The 18418-nt window shown below is 43.3% G+C and overlaps 1 protein-coding gene across 1 annotated transcript in view; it reads right to left on the bottom strand.

Moving 5' to 3' along the window:
• Nucleotides 1-5839: 5839 nt before the first annotated feature.
• Nucleotides 5840-18418, bottom strand: part of cacnb3a (calcium channel, voltage-dependent, beta 3a) — a 30081-nt gene continuing 17502 nt past the window's right edge. The window contains exons 3-14 of the mRNA XM_072449184.1: nucleotides 17622-17741; nucleotides 17229-17351; nucleotides 16086-16201; nucleotides 12811-12890; nucleotides 12708-12727; nucleotides 12517-12594; nucleotides 11759-11817; nucleotides 11576-11676; nucleotides 10426-10577; nucleotides 10255-10350; nucleotides 8801-8971; nucleotides 5840-6359 (exon numbers count right to left, since the gene is read on the bottom strand). Coding sequence (XP_072305285.1) covers nucleotides 6015-6359; nucleotides 8801-8971; nucleotides 10255-10350; nucleotides 10426-10577; nucleotides 11576-11676; nucleotides 11759-11817; nucleotides 12517-12594; nucleotides 12708-12727; nucleotides 12811-12890; nucleotides 16086-16201; nucleotides 17229-17351; nucleotides 17622-17741 — 1461 coding nt within the window. The 3' untranslated portion in view covers nucleotides 5840-6014. The remainder of the gene's footprint in view (nucleotides 6360-8800; nucleotides 8972-10254; nucleotides 10351-10425; nucleotides 10578-11575; nucleotides 11677-11758; nucleotides 11818-12516; nucleotides 12595-12707; nucleotides 12728-12810; nucleotides 12891-16085; nucleotides 16202-17228; nucleotides 17352-17621; nucleotides 17742-18418) is intronic.

The following is an 18418-nucleotide window of genomic DNA, read 5'->3' as shown; positions in this document are numbered from 1 at the left end:
CTGGGATTATCCTGATTTAGAGTTACACTGTCAGAGGCCAAAAGTGCTAATCATCATTATAGCAATATAAATTCAGAATAAATTCAAAAGGAGTCATTGGGACAGGCCTAGTTATGCAGCACGTATTCCTTCTTGTTTAAGTGAAATGCCCAGTTGTGTAACTATGACGGTGGACACCTGAGGTCGGATCTGCTTTAGGAAAACCTAACTAAAGGTACGTCGCCTGTGTTCACACTGGCATCAGAACTGGGGACCAGACCAGGACCAGGACCAGGACCAGGACCAGGACCAGGACCAGGACCAGGACCAAACCCGGGACCAGACCAGGACCAGGACCAAACCCGGGACCAGACCAGGACCAGGACCAGACCAGGACCAGGACCAGACCAGGACCAGGACCAGACCAGGACCAGGACCAAACCCGGGACCAGACCAGGACCAGGACCAGGACCAAACCCGGGACCAGACCAGGACCAGGACCAGACCAGGACCAGGACCAGGACCAGGACCAGGACCAAACCCGGGACCAGACCAGGACCAGGACCAGGACCAGACCAGGACCAGGACCAGGACCAGGACCAGGACCAAACCCGGGACCAGACCAGGACCAGGACCAGGACCAAACCCGGGACCAGACCAGGACCAGGACCAGGACCAGGACCAGGACCAGGACCAGGACCAGGACCAGGACCAGGACCAGGACCAGGACCAGGACCAGGACCAGACCAGGACCAGGACCAGGACCAGGACCAGGACCAGGACTGTGAACGACGCACCCTCTGAAACCCACCGCCTGACTGCGCTTCTCCAAAGTGTAAAGTCGCGTTTGATCCCGTGTGGTGAGACCCGAGATGCTACAGTCCGTAACATGCTACAGTGGATTCGGGGCGGTCCAGATGAGACGTTGAGGTGCTGGAGGTGCAAAGGCATGCGAGCGTACATTCTCTGAAGCCTCACAGACGAGCCGCGTGTGCTTGCTTTACAGTACAGTATGTGACGGGAAACACACAGAGAGAAGCGGGAGGCGGGCGATGCATTGTCCACAAAAAACGGGCGTCTCAAACTCCATTAAAGGGCCACGCTGTAACTTTCTGGTGGAGCGCTCGTCCTTCCGTCCCCCCCGCAGTGCAATGACCGTTATCTACTGCGATCACGTTCAGCAACAGTTAATCTGAAAAATCGTGACTGGCGTTATCTGGACTATAAAGACTATAGATTTATGCTAAAATATGAAATACGAAATCACAAAGACGGCGACCTTTTTAAATCAAAATGTCAAAAATGGACAAAAGTAAAATTTCTGATCAATAAAGCACTTTGTTTGTATAATATTCTCTATATCTTTCTAGCTTTCAGTCACCATATTTCAACCTTAATTTGGTTAAAAAAAAAAAAAAAAAAGAGTTAAAAAAATCTCAATTTTATTAGCGGATCGTTTAGACTAAAATAATTGTTAGTTGCAGCCCTGTTCTAAAGTATTAACATCGCCATTGAGACGTGCAGGCTGCAAACCCTTCACCAGAAAAGTTACGCAGTAAACCTTTAATATAGAGCCTAATTTGTCCTTGTTTTGGGTTTGTCCTTGGTTATAACGGCTTTGGCCTTAGTTTAAAGCTGGAATCACAATTACTTTTAAGTATTTGATGTGAAAGACTTGGAATGAAGTCATATTTCTGCACTTTTCTGTTTAAATTGACAATTTATTCACGTTTGTGCAATACTTGAATCTCAACCAAAACACAGACAAGGCTCTTCTTTTTGCAGTTTTAGTGTAGTTTGTTAGATGACAAAGTCTGTAGCGACCCTTTTGATTATGTAGGGGACAATGTATCCCCCGCCTCTGAAAGTAGATTTGGATTCACGTAAATGAGGCATGTAAACAGGCGGTTTGTTCAAGAGAAACATTCCCTTCGTGGACGAGTACATTCCGTGTGCCCGGTTCAGATTTCGGAGGTGTTTGTGCGATTGTGCAACAGCAAAGACAAAAGGAGACGATGACGATGAACTGCCGCTCGCTCACTGCCTCTGACAAATGTCCTGAAGAAAAATGACACAAAATGTTTCAAACCAACAGGTCGTGTTGACCACATGATAGAACTGTGTGTCGTGATTTGAGATGGAGGGCAGCCCGGCCCGACTGTCCGGCCCGACTCTACTGTCCGGCCCGACTCTACTGACCGGCCCGACTCTACTGTCCGGCCCGACTCTACTGTTCGGCCCGACTCTATGTCCGGCCCGACTCTATGTCCGGCCCGACTCTACTGTCTGGCCCGACTCTACTGTCCGGCCCGACTCTACTGTCTGGCCCGACTCTACTGTCCGGCCCGACTCTACTGTCTGGCCCGACTCTACTGTCCGGCCCGACTCTACTGACCGGCCCGACTCTACTGTCCGGCCCGACTCTACTGTTCGGCCCGACTCTATGTCCGGCCCGACTCTACTGTCTGGCCCGACTCTACTGTCCGGCCCGACTCTATTGTCCGGCCCGACTCTACTGTCCGGCCCGACTCTACTGTCCGGCCCGACTCTATGTCCGGCCCGACTCTACTGACCGGCCCGACTCTACTGTCCGGCCCGACTCTATGTCCGGCCCGACTCTACTGACCGGCCCGACTCTACTGTCCGGCCCGACTCTATGTCCGGCCCGACTTTATGTCCGGCCCGACTCTACTGACCGCCCCGACTCTACTGTCCGGCCCGACTCTACTGTCCGGCCCGACTCTACTGTCCAGCCCGACTCTACTGACCGGCCCGACTCTACTGTCCGGCCCGACTCTACTGACCGGCCCGACTCTACTGTCCGGCCCGACTCTATGTCCGGCCCGACTCTACTGTCCGGCCCGACTCTACTGTCCGGCCCGACTCTATGTCCGGCCCGACTCTACTGACCAGCCCGACTCTACTGTCCGGCCCGACACTACTGTCCAGCCCGACTCTACTGACCGGCCCGACTCTACTGTCCGGCCCGACTCTATGTCCGGCCCGACTCTACTGTCCGGCCCGACTCTACTGTCCGGCCGCTACTGTCCGGCCCGACTCTATGTCCGGCCCGACTCTACTGACCAGCCCGACTCTACTGTCCGGCCCGACACTACTGTCCGGCCCGACTCTACTGACCGGCCTGACTCTACTGTCCGGCCCGACTCTACTGACCGGCCCGACTCTATGTCCGGCCCGACACTACTGTCCGGCCCGACTCTACTGACCGGCCTGACTCTACTGTCCGGCCCGACTCTACTGACCGGCCTGACTCTACTGTCCGGCCCGACTCTACTGACCGGCCTGACTCTACTGTCCGGCCCGACTCTACTGACCGGCCCGACTCTACTGTCCGGCCCGACACTACTGTCCGGCCCGACTCTACTGTCCGGCCCGACACTACTGTCCGGCCCGACTCTACTGACCGGCCTGACTCTACTGTCCGGCCCGACTCTACTGACCGGCCTGACTCTACTGTCCGGCCCGACTCTATGTCCGACCCGACTCTATGTCCGGCCCGACTCTACTGTCCCATTGAAGGATGGGCCAAATTCAGAGGATACATTTCCTATACTGAGACAATAAATTGTACCTTTGCCTTAAATTTACTTGCAGAACAAGAGCCAGCGTTGACTTGGGCCAATAATTTATGTTAGTCCACAAATTTGCCATATTCAAGTTTGTTTAACCGACAATAACCAACAAGGCAACCACTTTTTAATAAGCCAATGGAAAAAAATATATTTCACCTTAATTAATTTGCACTGACAGAAAAGATGTTAAACTTAAAAGTCAGTTTTGGCCCAGAAATGACAGCGATTTTAACCATAAACCAGATCAAAACATTGAAAACAGATTAACACTCGTAGATGAGCAAATGCAAGGAACAGCGATTTCAAAACTGCATTGCACACTATTTTTTCATTTTTGATTACGTTTCGGCAAATAGCCTTCGTCAGATAATTTTCTTTTAATGGACTAAAGTACCTACAATTTGCTGAAGTGTAACAAAAACTAAAAAACACATGTGCAATGCATGTTTCACATTTGAGCGTAGAGTCTGGCCCGCCCTCCATCTTAAATTGAAACGATGGACATTTTATAACAATATGAGATCACGTGAACGCAACCGATGTGGCAATAACAAAACCATGTCACCCATTCAGTATGTACATTGTAATGCATTACTATATGCCATAAATGGATTCAACAGTTAACATTCCTGCAATATGTTATCTGTAAGATCATTCAGCTCCTGTTCTGACATTAATGTGCAAATTGTCCTAAAATAATCGTATTCTTTCATGCAATAGTAAAGAGAAAAGTCTAAGGAGTTTTAAGGCCAGAATCTGAGACATCCTACGACAAAGAAACCCTAAGCAGAGAAGCTAAAGTTTGTGTTTGGCTGTAACTTTAGCTTTAGTCTGGACCCTTTCCACTGCAGAGGTGACTAGCCCTGTTTATCACAATCTGAATGACTCGGAATGCCATTAAATTCCTGCAATTTACCCTGCAAAAACAACTGTCTACAATAAAATGGCTTGAATTAAGAGCATCCATCTTGATTTGAGTAAATATTGACTGATCTGTTGGAAAAGTCTTATTCTGCTAACAATAAAGGAGGAAATAAAACCTGCTGTGCTGAAAAGATGATTATAATACAGATTTTTTTTTTGATTTACTTGAAATTAGTTTAAAAAAATTCCAAATGCACAAGAAAGATTGTTGTATTTGCAAGTGACTAGTTAAAATCTAGCTTAAATCTAGTCAGAATCGACTCAAATCAAGATTCTTAAAGGTGCTGTACCCAACTTTAACCTTCTTAAAAATGTGAAAAACGCATTCATTTCTAAACTTCCTGGTTCGCAGACAATGGAAACACTTTAAACGTAGATGCAGACAGCACACAGCGCTCTCGTTTTGACCCAAAGAGCTGATTTTGAAATAAATCTATACTGGGGAAACCACACTGGACTTAAATCGGGTACAGACACTTTAATTCAAGCCATTTTAATATATTTAAAGATGCACTATGTAACTTTTCCGGTGCGACCTGCTTGTCTGGAGCTGTTATTGCTTCGTCTGGAATGTTCCACAGTCCAAGTCACAGGTCCGGCTCATTTATAAAACTCTTACAAACCCTTTTCCATCACAAACTTAAGGTAGAAAGTCACGTGCGCAACACTTTTGGACGTACACATGCTTTATAAAGAACACTCCTGGTTTGTCGAGGCGAGCCTGTCTGTCGAGCACTAAAACTCCTGTAACTGAATAAATGCAGAAAAGGAGTTTAAATGTACCAAACTGTGGAACGTTCCAGGTAAAGCAATAACTACGCATAAAAAGGGACAATATTGGCATTTTCCTACAGCTCAGGCCGAGTTTTGGTTTTGGTCGATCTGCTGCCTAAAGAATACATATAAAGATTTATTTGAAAACTTTAGTGCAAAGAGGGCACAAAACATAGAGCTCTTGGTGAGTTTGAAGTAAAAAAATAATCAAAATCAGACAAGAATATTGGCAGAGATTCTCTAGATTCTAAACAATAAATATCAGAATCAGTTTTGTTTCTTAAGTTGTAGTAAAAGTAAAAGTATCACATAAAACAATCTACTTAAGTAAAAGTATTGAAGTACAATTATGGAGTGATTTGGGTCAACAGCAGCGACTTTAGTCTGGATGTCAAACCATGAAAAGTACTTGTTACTTTCAGTCCAGTACAAAAATGTAGTGGAATAGAAAGTACAAATACCTGCTCTAAAATATAATGACGTAAAAGTAAGAAGTATCTACTGTAAAATGTACTAAAGTAAAGTACAGATACCTTAAGTACGGTACGGTTACATTAGTACTTTCTCTAGCAATAACATCTCCATGGAAACAAGCAGGTCGCCGAACCACACCAGAAAAGTGACATAGTGTAGGTTTTTCCAATGTATGAAAACTAGGAGTGTGGAAGTTTGGAAACGCTAAGCTAAACTCAGCCTGCAGTTGGTGGGCGTGGCCTTCAGCCCGAGGGAGGAGACGAGAGGGTCTCAGTAGTTATCCCGGGGCCAGGGGCGGCTGCGTTGGCGCGGGTTTCTCTGGTTGGCGTCCCGTCGGAGCAGCCGGTCCTGGGACTCGTGCCCGTTGGTGCTGTGGTCCCCGCCTGTCGTGTTGCCGCGGTGATGGGGGAAGTCCCTGTAAGTGCGAGTGTGGCAGGGCGACCCGAACTCGTCCTCGCGCTCCTCCCTCTCGCCGCGGGACAGGGAGTCGCTGGCTTCGTCCGACGGCATCAGACTGTCTTGCTCCAGGGGCGAGTGGGCCTCCTCCGCCCCCTCTTCCTCCTCCCCGACCAGCTCCACCAACTCGCACGGCGGCGGAGGAACGGGGCTCTGGTTCTGCGGGTACAAGGCACGCCCCTTTATTTGAATACAACGTGTCAACGAGGAGCGGCGGTTCACTGTATGGACTGTCATGACGTCATCTGTGCATTATGTGTCAGAAGGTGAACATAACTCAGATGGACGGCTTTCCAATGACAATAAACTCACATAGAACGGACAACAACACAGGAGAGAAAGAGGAAATACAACAATATATCCTAAGTTAGGTCTCTGGGATCCCTCTGTTTTCCAGATGGGGTCCAAAGCAAAAAGGATCAAATTAGTCAACTGGGCCAAGTGTGGAGACGACACTTTAGGTATTTATTTGTCATTATATATTCACATTCTACAACTAAATTAAACAGATCAGACTGATGGTTGGTCCTGAGTCGTTTTTGGTTTTTAGTGGAAACCTTCGCAGACACAGGGAGAACATGCAAACTCCATCAGAAATGTGCTAAAACGTGCCTTTGTTGAGGTTCGAGTAACATCAGGCATGTTCTCTAAAATAAACCCTAAATGAAGAGACAATGTTTAATGTATTAGCAATTTTTACAGCTTTTTAAATGTTTAAAAATGATTAAATATGATCAAAATAACCATATCTTACAATTTTGCATCTCATAAATAATAATATATATATTTTTGGGATACATTTTAGACTTTTACTGTGAACTGTAAATTAGATTTGAAGTATATTAAAGTATATTTTAGCAGAGGACAGTCTAGTTCAATATTGCGGCAGCGTTTGTGACAATTCAAATAGCGATTTTCAATTGTAATGGTGCCGCCCTGTTTTAATATGCACAAGAGGATGTTCATGGCCGACTCGTCCCCTCAGTTTGTCTCTTGGACGAAGGTAAAAGGTGTTAAACGTCTTAACTTTGTCCAGACTAATTTGAGCCTTTTTCTTTGTTGAGTTAGATGTGAGTTTCCTGGAGCGCAAAATAAAAATATAGATGAATACTCGAGCTTGGCGAGAAATTTACATAAAGGTGCACTATGCCACTTTTCTGCAGGAGGTTCCACCACCTACTTGTTTCCATGGAGACGTTATTGACTTGCTTAGAACGTTCCACAGTACGGCATTAAGCTTATCTACACAAAACAAGCCACAGGACTTTTATGTTTTTTTTTAAATAATAGCAATACAAATTATGTTTGAGGTCATTCTGTGGAACATTCCAGGCAAAGCAACTACATCTTCGCAAAAAAGATGACATAGTGCAGCTTTAAATGTGTTCAAAGTCTTGTACAATAGGTCGCTGTGCACAAAGCCTAAGCAGCCAGACACGCTCACTCTCTTCACAAGCAAGAAGAAGTAGTCTGTTATTTTGCAAAATTTATCCAACTTACAAACTGCTAACTAATGCTTAAACGTCATTCTCATTCAATGCTAAAAGAGTGCTAAATTATTTATGTAGCATGCGGTGAAAAGGCGCATCACCAACGAAAAACAAACCAGAGCAAAGTTTGTTCTTTTTTTGCTCCGCTGTGCAAAAAAGTGAATCAATACTTTTGGGCATTTGGGTTGAACAGAAGTTGTGATGCAATAGAAACAAAAAAGGAAAATGTTTTAACCAATGCTGTAAATAATTTTGTTCTGGTGGTAAGTTAACAGGACAGGTGTAAAACAAATATACATATATAAACCCTACTACTCACCCCAAAGTTTAAGCGATCATTCAATTAATTCCTGTGTTTCAGAAAACTGCAAAAATGTCAGTCATGGATGAGTGAAGACAGATACACAACACAAAACACAAGGTGAAAATGGAAAGAGCTGGCAAAGACACTGACAGCGGACAGAATTTCAGAGCTAATGTTTATGCTGTGTAGACCTTTTAAAACATCAGGTCGTTCAACAGTAACGGAGGCAACTGGAGGCAAAAAGGAAGTAGATCATACAATGTCAATGATTCTCTGACATAAACTTTAATGCTAATGGTTTTAAGTCTTCATAACGTGAAAAAATAGATATTTTTTTTTCATTTCCAGGGTAGAAATGTCAGTTAATTTGCTGTTTATTACAAAGGATAGACAAAATAATGTTTTTGTTACAATTTAAATTGTATTTGACCTCCACAAAAAGTGTCATTTGTAGTAAATTGTGCAATATAATTGTCATAAAATGAAAACAACAACAAAGAAACTATGAGTTCAAAAAGTGTTTGTCCAGTAAAACCAAAAAATCTGGATTTGTCCATCCTAATATAAATTCAAATCATATAAAATATAACTGTAAATGTCTTTAGACCGGGCTCCAATTTAATTTTGCTTTCCATAGAGTATCCATATTTTAATTTTCTGTGGTTAATCTCATTTTCTCCAGTAAAATCACATTAAATTCCACGTCACGTTTGCCTCCATTCCTTAACTTAGAGTGTATTCATTTACAAACTAGGGTCTCTACGTTATGTCTTAATCACTTTAATATTGCAGTGTCTGAAGCTCACCTGAAGGCTGGAGAGGGCGGAGGGCGGAGTCATCAGGGTCTGCTCTAACAGAGGGTTGAGGGAGGCGGAGCCCGGGAGGTGAGTGGCGCGCCAGTAAACCTCCAGATACTCAGCCAAGTGCTCACACGCGTCCTCCAGCTGGTTCTCATCCAGAATGACATCAAACATATCCTGCAACGGCAAAGTCACGCCAGTCACGCCAGTCAGACCAGTCACGCCAGTCAGACCAGTCACGCCAGTCAGACCAGTCACGCCAGTCAGACCAGTCACGCCAGTCAGACCAGTCACGCCAGTCAGACCAGTCAGACCAGTCAGGTCCTAGTTATGGGCCCTCCTGGCACAGACTCTGGTGGCAGCAGAGAAGGGCTCTGCATTTGTGAATGGGGAAGATGTACCATGGAAACGTGGCGGGCGGCAGGGGTGGAACCAAGTCCTTCTTTTGCAATTCTCTAGACTGCAGTCTGTGGCCCGAGGTACGAGTCAAGTCCCAAGTCATGTCCTGTCAGTGGCCCAAGTCAAGTCCAGAGCTTATGTTTGAGGTTCATGTGCTTTCAAGTCTTCATACACATTTGCAGGATACAGCTTAAAGTGTTTCTGTGAATTGTTTATCTTGTAAAAAAGAGAGAAGTGTTCCAGTTTGTCCCTGTAAAACTAAATTCTGTCAACTATTTGTTTTTTAGGAGAGACAGCCACTCGTCTCAAGTCACTGGACTACAAGTCCAAGTCATAGTCCATTTAATCAAGTTGAGTCTCAAGTCCTCAAAACAGTGACTCAAGTCCCGACTTGCAGGTCCACACCTCAACAAGAGCTGGAACTATTCTACTGAGTCGGTCCTTTTTAACGCAGTATATATTGTTTAGTGAAACATTAGTTTGTCTGAGCTTCCTGATTAATCAAAGACATATTAGGAAACTGAAACTGTTTCACAGTAAATAATTCTATTTTTAGGCCCAGATTTTAAAGGTTGAATGGACGATTTTTTGGGCATAAATCTGAGTCTTATTTCCTCGTGGCGTGGACTGCCGATTAGTCCTGCCACGTATCAATCATAAAACGCTCGTCCCACATTTCCGTGTGTCTAAGCGCATTGATCTATCATAATATAGTTCCCTCAGTGTACGGGGCAAAATGAAGACGGAGAAAGACAGTTCGAGCTGACTCAGAAGAAGACGGAAATCTACGGGAGACGAGAGATGCAATGCGATGCCTCCGTTGCGCTAATAAACAAATGCACGTGTGTGTTGTATCAGTCCACACGGGGGAGTGCGCATGCGCACTTCCGCCTGCGTTCTCAAATCGCCGAAAAATCGTCCATTGCGCCTTTAATGGAAGAAAATTATTTGATAATTTCAGCAATAGTGTCATGTTTTAAGTTTATGTTCAGATCAGATTAGCACAGTTTGGGGCTTTAAACACAAATGAACGTCAGTTTGACAAAGGTTTGTTCACTCACAGGGGGGCACTGGGAGAGTTTGTCTGCAGCCATCATCTGCACATTCAGGTGTTTGCTCTGAGACTTCCCCCTGGATTTGACGAGCCTCTGAAGCACCTAAATAATAAAGAACAGGGTCAATTGTTGGAGAAAAGAGAAGATTCTAAACATCGTATTTCATTTTTGTGGTACCTTTGGAGAGGACACCTTGACATAGACGATGATCGGGGCTAAGGAGGTTTTGGCGAGCTGTGCCGGGTGGTTAATTGTGTCTGCGTCCAAAATGACCAACTGCAATGTTTTGGCTAGTTCAAATATCCTCTCAATCTCACTCTGTACTTCCGCTGCGAAGGAAATGAAAAATAACTCAACATAATGTGAAGGGGTGCAACTGTATAAGAAAATAGTTTTTCTGCATGTCATTTTCACATTACTATGTGATCGCAAAAGGCCATAGATGCTAATTCTGTCACTTGAACTGAACTGCTTTATCAATCAAATATAGATTAACTGTTGCATGGAGGACGTTACATCAATACTGAGACTGAAGAGAGATGTCTGTTTGAAAAAATGTCCTCTGTAATCTCCTATTTAGACCAGACCTACATCAAATGTAGATAAATATGAATGCAAGTGTATTTTTTTTCCCTATGTGCGCCTTATTGCAGGTCAAAAGCAAAAATGTTATATTTATGAGCGTCTGGGTATTTGTCAAAGATCTGTTTGATAAAACTTAAAAGCAAAAGAAACAAAATAAATAGTAATATATATATATAGATTGACAGGTAACCAGCGAGTTGATGTTACAGTACATTACATTTTAAATAAATAATGTGTTTTCAGGAATAATCATAAACCATCAAATGTCCAGTTATAAACTAGGGCTATGGTTGACTAAAAAAGGTGTTTAATTAAAATATTCTCTCCAAACTATCGACCACATACTAACCCAAAGTGCATTGACAAGACAAAAAAAATACAGAAAATTATGTATTTGTAATTTGTATTTATGGTAAAAAGGCAGATTAAACTCACAATTCATTCCCAAATATTCTGCTAACTCATTTACAACCTTCTCCCTTTTGCTTTGGTCCATTTAAATCCTTTATAATCCCAATAAAATAATGTGTTGATGAACAATAAAACATCTGGTCGTCTAAGATGTCATCGACCGTCTGATTAATCTCCTTAACGACTAAAGGTTTACAGCCCTATATGTAGTGCCATTCAAGACAAGCCCATAAAAGCACTTAATCAATGAAACCACCAATCATCAACACCCTTAGTAAACTGAAATAACGAGCTTCACTTCATAACACGGTGAAAGTGTTGTATGCCTTACCTAGACTGGAGCGCGTGTTGGATCTCTCCATGATTGGTCTTTTGTTGAGGACAGATCTTTTGGCTAAAGACAGGTCGGCAGTTACCCGTGTGATTGAGATCCTGGACACACCAAACAATAATAAAATAATAATAAAATGTAGATAATACAACGTAAATGTTTGCATGGATGATTTTCACTTACCTGCCCTCAAATCTGTGTTTTAAGAAGTCAAATAGGGCTTTCTGCATCATGTCTGTCACCTAGAGGTCCACACAACACAATATGTATGTTAGAACAGTCAATGATAAATAGGAAAATAAGAAAACAATGGAAATATATGCAGTTTCCAATGGAGTTCAACAGTGGGTAGGCCTTATGGTGTCAAATTGTCATAATTCTTTGTCCTCTTTTTTTAGTTTTGAGTTTAAAAGTTTGGGGGCTTTAGTTTATTTTAGTAGTAGTTTATTTATTGAGACAGGGACAATGTGCAATATACATTAACCTTAACAGTGCTAATTTGTTGTCACTGGGCAGTTATAGTTCATGATGTATGGGGTAATATAATAAGTGATCAGTCAAGTCCATTTTATTTAGAAAGCACCTTTAAAACAACCACAATGGCCCAAAGTGCTAAAAAAGGCAAAAAATAAAATACAAGGCCTGATAAAACAAGTTATCTACCTATTTGTGTGAATTTTTTTAATTTAATGTTATATTGATTATATTCTTCCTGAAAAGCATGGGGAGAAAGTGTATGTGAAATTTGAATATCTGATCTATTTATTTCATCTTAATTTGACCAGACTGACCACTTTGAACACTCCTTGTTTACCATGTTGACCTGGTTAAGCTATAAGTCACTTGAGAGGAGCGAGAACGTCTGGAGCCATAAAAAGTCCCTGCACAATGTCACCGCTCTGTCACCGCGTGGTGTGATGGTGAAACGAGGCGAGTCTGACCTCATAGCCCTTCAGAGACGGTCCCACAAGGACCACCGGCCTCATGGAGGGCACCACATCGTACGGCGGGACGTGTTCCTGCCCAAAATAGAGGAGTGAAGGAGACAAGAACAAACAAGGCATGTGTGAGAGAGGACAGCGTAAATATGACCCGAACAAGCTGTATTAATCTTGATTTTAGCCACACTTACCTGTTTTTGCTTCGTTTTAGCTTGTGAAAACAACAAAAATCATTTACCATACATAAATAAATGGTAAAGTTGTTTATCTCGAGGATACACGTGTGATACTTACTTTCACCTGCAGATGGCGGTGTGGTTCTCCAGTTTCCTGTCACCATGTCCCCTAAACTAGAGGAATTACCCCCCGACTTTCTGCAACACAAGACAATAATGTCAGAAACTGCACTGACCAAGGACTAAACCTGGTGCTGAATTTGCACAAGTCTTGCTAAAAAATAAACTTACAGGTCTTAAATGACCTGAAACAAGGGATAAAATATGGCTGAGGAAGAACTAGACCAGGACTAAAATGGGACTAAACTAGAATCCACAAGTCAGGATAAATGGACTAAACCAGGGCTGAATCAAGATTAAAAGGCCACTCAAACCAGGAACTGGACCTTAATGAACCTTATCTAAACTAAGGTTTGACAACAGTTAATAAGAACCAGGCTTATGATGAGTTTATGATGATTATATTGGCTCATTCACTGTGGAGATATTGAATGTGTAATGTATGTAGAGAGTTCAATCTGGAACAAGATAAGCCATATGTAAACCAGTCTGAATGTCCACACTAAAGAGGGCCCTATTTAGGGTTCACGCCATTTTCATTGCTGTCTGAAGGTCCAGCAGGTCAAAAATGCACCCTAAATGTCCCACAATGCACCTTAAAAAAAAGACTGGATAAACCACTCTTCAATAAGGGACTCCATAGCTTCAGCTGTCTCAGGTCACAACACAGGCCAAAAGTTGAATAATCCAGTCCATATGATGTTTAACGTGTGATTAAATAGAATTTGTATGATTTGAGTCTGCTAAGTGCTCACACGCACAATAGAGTCTGCTAAGAGTGCAGGACTGTGTAGGGAAGGAGACACAATAGAGTCTGCTGAGAGTGCAGGACTGTGTAGTGAAGGAGACACAATAGAGTCTGCTAAGAGTACAGGACTGTGTAGTGAAGGAGGGACAATAGAGTATGCTAAGAGTGCAGGACTGTGTAGGGAAGGAGGCACAATAGAGTCTGCTAAGAGTGCAGGACTGTGTAGTGAAGGAGACACAATAGAGTCTGCTAAGAGTGCAGGACTGTGTAGGGAAGGAGGCACAATAGAGTCTGCTAAGAGTGCAGGACTGTGTAGTGAAGGAGACACAATAGAGTCTGCTAAGAGTGCAGGACTGTGTAGTGAAGGAGGCACAATAGAGTCTGCTAAGAGTGCAGAACTGTGTAGTGAAGGAGGCACAATAGAGTCTGCTAAGAGTGCAGGACTGTGTAGTGAAGGAGGCACAATAGAGTCTGCTAAGAGTACAGGACTGTGTAGTGAAGGAGGCACAATAGAGTCTGCTAAGAGTGCAGAACTGTGTAGTGAAGGAGACACAATAGTCTGCTAAGAGTGCAGGACTGTGTAGTGAAGGAGGCACAATAGAGTCTGCTAAGAGTGCAGGACTGTGTAGTGAAGGAGGCACAATAGAGTCTACTAAGAGTGCAGGACTGTGTAGTGAAGGAGGCACAATAGAGTCTACTAAGAGAGCAGAACTGTGTAGTGAAGGAGGCACAATAGAGTCTGCTAAGAGTGCAGAACTGTGTAGTGAAGGAGGCACAATAGAGTCTGCTAAGAGTGCAGAACTGTGTAGTGAAGGAGGCACAATAGAGTCTGCTAAGAGTGCAGGACTGTGTAGTGAAGGAGGCACAATAGAGTCTGCTAAGAGTGCATGACTGTGTAGGGAAGGAGGCACAATAGAGTCTGCTAAGAGTACAGGACTGTGTAGTGAAGGAGGGACAATAGAGTCTGCTAAGAGTGCAGGACTGTGTAGGGAAGGAGGCACAATAGAGTCTGCTAAGAGTGCAGGACTGTGTAGTGAAGGAGACACAATAGAGTCTGCTAAGAGTGCAGGACTGTGTAGTGAAGGAGGCACAATAGAGTCTGCTAAGAGTGCATGACTGTGTAGGGAAGGAGGCACAATAGAGTCTGCTAAGAGTGCAGGACTGTGTAGTGAAGGAGACACAATAGAGTCTGCTAAGAGTGCAGGACTGTGTAGTGAAGGAGGCACAATAGAGTCTGCTAAGAGTGCAGAACTGTGTAGTGAAGGAGACACAATAGAGTCTGCTAAGAGTGCAGGACTGTGTAGTGAAGGAGGCACAATAGAGTCTGCTAAGAGTGCAGAACTGTGTAGTGAAGGAGGCACAATAGAGTCTGCTAAGAGTGCAGGACTGTGTAGTGAAGGAGGCACAATAGAGTCTGCTAAGAGTACAGGACTGTGTAGTGAAGGAGGCACAATAGAGTCTGCTAAGAGTGCAGAACTGTGTAGTGAAGGAGACACAATAGAGTCTGCTAAGAGTGCAGGACTGTGTAGTGAAGGAGGCACAATAGAGTCTGCTAAGAGTGCAGGACTGTGTAGTGAAGGAGGCACAATAGAGTCTACTAAGAGTGCAGGACTGTGTAGTGAAGGAGGCACAATAGAGTCTACTAAGAGAGCAGAACTGTGTAGTGAAGGAGGCACAATAGAGTCTGCTAAGAGTGCAGAACTGTGTAGTGAAGGAGGCACAATAGAGTCTGCTAAGAGTGCAGGACTGTGTAGTGAAGGAGGCACAATAGAGTCTGCTAAGAGTACAGGACGGTGTAGTGAAGGAGGCACAATAGAGTCTGCTAAGAGTGCAGGACTGTGTAGTGAAGGAGGCACAATAGAGTCTGCTAAGAGTGCAGGACTGTGTAGTGAAGGAGACACAATAGAGTCTGCTAAGAGTACAGGACTGTGTAGTGAAGGAGACACAATAGAGTCTGCTAAGAGTGCAGGACTGTGCAGTGAAGGAGGCACAATAGAGTCTGCTAAGAGTGCAGGACTGTGTAGGGAAGGAGGCACAATAGAGTCTGCTAAGAGTGCAGGACTGTGTAGTGAAGGAGACACAATAGAGTCTGCTAAGAGTGCAGGACTGTGTAGTGAAGGAGACACAATAGAGTCTGCTAAGAGTGCAGGACTGTGCAGTGAAGGAGGCACATTAGAGTCTGCTAAGAGTGCAGGACTGTGTAGTGAAGGAGGCACAATAGAGTCTGCTAAGAGTGCAGGACTGTGTATGGAAGGAGGCACAATAGAGTCTGCTAAGAGTGCAGGACTGTGTGGTGAAGGAGGCACATTAGAGTCTGCTAAGAGTGCAGGACTGTGTAGGGAAGGAGGCACAATAGAGTCTGCTAAGAGTGCAGGACTGTGTAGGGAAGGAGGCACAATAGAGTCTGCTAAGAGTGCAGGACTGTGTAGTGAAGGAGGCACAATAGAGTCTGGAGGAGGGGTTTGGGAAGACTGTGGACATTTGGACGGCCCGGGACTCAGATGTAAACCCTAGGATGAGCGTACCTCTGTTTCTGCTCCTGTTTGAGCCTCATTGCCTCGAGTCGTAGCGGGCTGGGGATGAAGGTGATGTCCGCTCCCTCCTTCACCAAGCGCCCGATCCACCAGTCATTATTGTACTTCTGTGGAGGTCAGCGCAGGTCACAGTTAGGAGAGGTCAGTGCTGGTCAATTACATTTACAAACACCATACTTTTATACTTGAGTATTTACAGTTTTATTCAAGTTACTCGACATTTCACTAGAACAGATTTTCAGACATAACGATATGGAAAAATATTTCAATAAAAAGTAATATATTTATCGTTGCAGTGAATAAAAAATAAATAAAAACAGAACATAATGAAGACATAAAACACAGAGCAGGACACAGAGAGTAAACAAAACAAGTAGACATCCAAAATTCCAACGTCCCTGTGAGTGAATCTATTGCAGTTTTATGTTGACACTGAAACAAGTGCACTGCTTGTATCCATGGCGATGTCATTGCTTTTGATGGAAGGTTTCACAGTAATGCATTTAACTTTGCTTGCTATTATTCAATTACAGGTGTTCCGACAGATCTGACCTGTAACGTGGTGATGTCATCTGCTTGTATCCATGGAGATGCTTTATATGTTTAATGCCATACTGTGGAATAATCCAGCCAATGCGAAAAATATCCCAATGGAGACAGGCAGGTTGCAGATGAGCCACATTTTGTATTTATATAAGTCTATATTTATTCTAACATCTTATTATTGTATGCATGCCTTTTATTTAGACAGAGATTCCATTGTATTATATTATTATTCATTGTTTTATGTTTATGACTGTTATTTATTGTTTTATGCATCTCAAAATCGCAAATTCTTTTGTGGCAATATTTGTGTTTCTTGCACCTTATTTTCATGTTATGATGTCGTTTTTCTTATTTGTGTCTGTGTCTGTTCTTTTGGACTCGTTCAACATTTGTCCAATCAAATTAACTCATCATAAATTAGGTGACAATTCCGAACAGTTACTTAATATAAACGGCTTCTACATGAGTCATATTATTTGAATGTAACAGGGGTCCTTCATGTGGCTGCGCTCCCTCTGAGTGAGATAAATCTGTCCCGTTTAGGCTAAGCAGAGGGTTTGGCACGACCGCCTCGTCTTCATCACTTACTTCTTTAATGTGCAGAAAGTCTTTGGCATCAAAATTGACTGCGGCTCCTTGGACGGGACAGTCCTCGTCCAGAGCTCCACAGTAGCTCACATTGGTCTTCACTGCGAACGCTACAGGTTTGGACTGAAACAGACAAGACGAGTTATAACAACTTCAGAAGGCAAAACACTTACAGAACACTAACATTTGATCTGCTAAACTGATACAAACATGTTTCTGAACAAAGTAGAGATGTAAACACAGATCAGCAGCTTTTACATAATGAATTAGACCACACGGAGAAATGAGTTTAGGATCACCTAAACAGTCTTTAAGTTGCATTCAAATAAACTCTCCTGGGCCTTATTGACTCATTATGTAGAGCTTGTTCTAGACAAAGGCAGTGAGCAGAACCTTAGCTCTGTCGAGCTGCAGCTGGGCCTGGCGCTCGGCTTCGCGCCGATACGCCTCGCGGTCCTCCTCGGCTGACAGGTCTGAGTCTGACGGTCTACTGGTGTACGAATCAGCCGAGCCCTGCAGGCACAGAGCATTATGTATTAGAATATATATATATATATATATATATATATATATATATATATAGATATAGATATAGATATAGATATAGATATAGATATAGATATAGATATAGATATAGATATAGATATAGATATAGATATATATATATTAGAAATATGAAGTGCAATGAATCAAATATGAAATAACTATCTTAGGAATTTCATTAGCAGCCACAAGAGACATAAAAAATACAACTTTTTATGGGATTTGATCAGGCAAAAGAAGAGAAAAAAAGCTTCGTCTTAAAGCCAATGTCACATTTTTATTATATCATGTAAATCTATGTTCTGCCTGTACATTTCTCATGTGCTTGTTCTCCATGTACATTTCTCATGTGCTTGTTCTGCATGTACATTTCTCATGTGCTTGTTCTGCCTGTACATTTCTCATGTGCTTGTTCTGCATGTACATTTCTCATGTGCTTGTTCTGCATGTACATTTCTCATGTGCTTGTTCTGCCTGTACATTTCTCATGTGCTTGTTCTGCATGTACATTTCTCATGTGCTTGTTCTGCATGTACATTTCTCATGTGCTTGTTCTGCATGTACATTTCTCATGTGCTTGTTCTGCATGTACATTTCTCATGTGCTTGTTCTGCATGTACATTTCTCATGTGCTTGTTCTGCATGTA

The sequence above is a fragment of the Eucyclogobius newberryi genome, unplaced genomic scaffold (assembly GCF_026437365.1).
Source record: "Eucyclogobius newberryi isolate DKJ021-1_F unplaced genomic scaffold, fEucNew1.0.hap1 SCAF_17, whole genome shotgun sequence".
Lineage (NCBI taxonomy): Eukaryota > Metazoa > Chordata > Actinopteri > Gobiiformes > Gobiidae > Eucyclogobius > Eucyclogobius newberryi.
This window is presented reverse-complemented; position numbering and strand designations above follow the sequence as displayed.